At 57.7% G+C, this 2,853-nt stretch overlaps 1 protein-coding gene across 1 annotated transcript in view; it reads right to left on the bottom strand.

The window, feature by feature from the left end:
- Window positions 1-2,853, bottom strand: part of LOC308128618 (cytoplasmic phosphatidylinositol transfer protein 1-like) — a 75,322-nt gene extending 72,469 nt beyond the window's left edge. Inside the window, exon 1 of the mRNA XM_080494247.1 lies at window positions 2,564-2,853. Within this exon, the coding sequence (XP_080350373.1) occupies window positions 2,564-2,611 (48 nt within the window). The 5' untranslated portion in view covers window positions 2,612-2,853. The remainder of the gene's footprint in view (window positions 1-2,563) is intronic.

Raw genomic sequence — 2,853 nt, 5'->3', positions numbered from 1 at the left:
TACCTCCTGCCACAAGTCTACCTCCTGCCACGAGTCTACCTCCTCCTGCCACAAGTCTACCTCCTCCTGCCACGAGTCTACCTCCTGCCACGAGTCTACCTCCTCCTGCCACGAGTCTACCTCCTCCTGCCACGAGTCTACCTCCTCCTGCCACGAGTCTACCTCCTCCTGCCACGAGTCTACCTCCTCCTGCCACGAGTCTACCTCCTCCTGCCACGAGTCTACCTCCTCCTGCCACGAGTCTACCTCCTCCTGCCACGAGTCTACCTCCTCCTGCCACGAGTCTACCTCCTCCTGCCACGAGTCTACCTCCTCCTGCCACGAGTCTACCTCCTCCTGCCACGAGTCTACCTCCTCCTGCCACAAGTCTACCTCCTGCCACGCGTCTACCTCCTCCTGCCACGAGTCTACCTCCTCCTGCCACGAGTCTACCTCCTCCTGCCACGAGTCTACCTCCTCCTGCCACGAGTCTACCTCCTCCTTCCACGAGTCTACCTCCTGCCACGAGTCTACCTCCTCCTGCCACGAGTCTACCTCCTCCTGCCACGAGTCTACCTCCTCCTTCCACGAATCTACCTCCTCCTTCCACGAGTCTACCTCCTGCCACGAGTCTACCTCCTCCTGCCACGAGTCTACCTCCTCCTTCCACGAGTCTACCTCCTGCCACGAGTCTACCTCCTGCCACGAGTCTACCTCCTGCCACGAGTCTACCTCCTCCTGCCACGAGTCTACCTCCTCCTGCCACGAGTCTACCTCCTCCTGCCACGAGTCTACCTCCTCCTGCCACAAGTCTACCTCCTGCCACGAGTCTACCTCCTCCTGCCACGAGTCTACCTCCTCCTGCCACGAGTCTACCTCCTCCTGCCACGAGTCTACCTCCTGCCACGCGTCTACCTCCTCCTGCCACGAGTCTACCTCCTCCTGCCACGAGTCTACCTCCTCCTGCCACGAGTCTACCTCCTCCTGCCACGAGTCTACCTCCTCCTTCCACGAGTCTACCTCCTGCCACGAGTCTACCTCCTCCTGCCACGAGTCTACCTCCTCCTGCCACGAGTCTACCTCCTCCTTCCACGAATCTACCTCCTCCTTCCACGAGTCTACCTCCTGCCACGAGTCTACCTCCTCCTGCCACGAGTCTACCTCCTCCTTCCACGAGTCTACCTCCTGCCACGAGTCTACCTCCTGCCACGAGTCTACCTCCTGCCACGAGTCTACCTCCTCCTGCCACGAGTCTACCTCCTCCTGCCACGAGTCTACCTCCTCCTGCCACAAGTCTACCTCCTGCCACGAGTCTACCTCCTCCTGCCACGAGTCTACCTCCTCCTGCCACGAGTCTACCTCCTCCTGCCACAAGTCTACCTGAAGGCTGATTGGCTGTTGGAGAGAGGAAGATGCTCCGGAGGCTAGAAGTCGCTGGTAGTGACGTCCCTCTGAAGAACAATATGAAACACAAACTCACGGCCTCCTGCTGCCAGAGGTTCGGAGACCACAACATCTGGTTCGGTGGATTTAATGACGGATTAATAAACGCTGCAGAGAAGCAAGCAGAAGGAGTCCGAGTTCGGATCTGAACCACCAAATAATCAATAAGCATCAGGAACAATGAGGCGTCATCATAAAACGAAGGCATCGGTGATTTTATCTTTCTTTTTTTCAAAAAGCCTCCATGTTTCATTACTACCAGTAAGCTACCAGTCACCAGGAATAATGCGCTTGTAACAACAGGAAGCAGTAAGTTCAGGGGTTAATGCAACACTGCGTCACGTCACACTGCTTTTTAGTTTCAACAGAAATACAGAAGTACATGTGTTATTGGTGTGTTTATTCATTAACCAGGCTACAAGTTAGAAGCTTCACACATAAGAATTATTCCAAGTAAAACAAATCACGTTTCTTGGGGTGCAATGGGGGTGCTGTGGCTCTCCTGGGGGCGCTGCAGTACCACCAAGCCCCCCCCCCCCCCCCCCCCCCCCCCCCCGCATGTGCCACACGTCTTCCTCCTGCCACACGTCTTCCTCCTGCCACACGTCTTCCTCCTGCCACACGTCTGCACATAGAAACCCTCCTGCCACACGTTTTCCTCTTGCCACACGTCTGCACATAATAACCCTCCTGCCACACGTCTTCCTCCTGCCACACGTCTTCCTCCTGCCACACGTCTGCACATAGAAACCCTCCTGCCACACGTCTTCCTCCTGCCACACGTCTTCCTCCTGCCACACGTCTTCCTCCTGCCACACGTCTGCACATAGAAACCCTCCTGCCACACGTCTTCCTCCTGCCACACGTCTTCCTCCTGCCACACGTCTTCCTCCTGCCACACGTCTGCACATAGAAACCCTCCTGCCACACGTCTTCCTCCTGCCACACGTCTTCCTCCTGCCACACGTCTGCACATAGAAACCCTCCTGCCACACGTCTTCCTCCTGCCACACGTCTTCCTCCCGCCACACGTCTGCACAGGGAACCCCTCCTCAGCCAAGGTCGCCAGGCGGCTGGACGTTCCGGGAGCATCACGGAAGCCCGGAGCACCGGGGGGGGGGGGGGGGGGGGGGGGTCTTACCTCCTCCACCGTGAGGGGCATGCATATCCGGTACTCCTTCAGCAACATCTTCCCCCGGAGCGTCTTTCACGGTGAACCGGGCAGTGAAGCTTCCCTCCGCCGCGCCGCGCAACGGGACGACTGGAACGTCTGCAGACGATCAGAGCATCGGTCCTTCCGAGTTCCTCCTCGACCTGCTCCGAGTTACCACTTACTTCTAGTGTGGGAAACTCTCTCGCTCTCTCTCTCTCGCTCTCTCTCTCTCTCTCGCTCTCTCTCTCTGAGAGACGGAATGAACTGAGTTCGCTTCT

Source organism: Blennius ocellaris (assembly GCF_963422515.1).
Source record: "Blennius ocellaris genome assembly, chromosome: 3".
NCBI lineage: Eukaryota > Metazoa > Chordata > Actinopteri > Blenniiformes > Blenniidae > Blennius > Blennius ocellaris.
The sequence above is the reverse complement of the archived record's forward strand: the minus strand, read 5'-3'. Positions and strand labels throughout refer to the sequence as shown.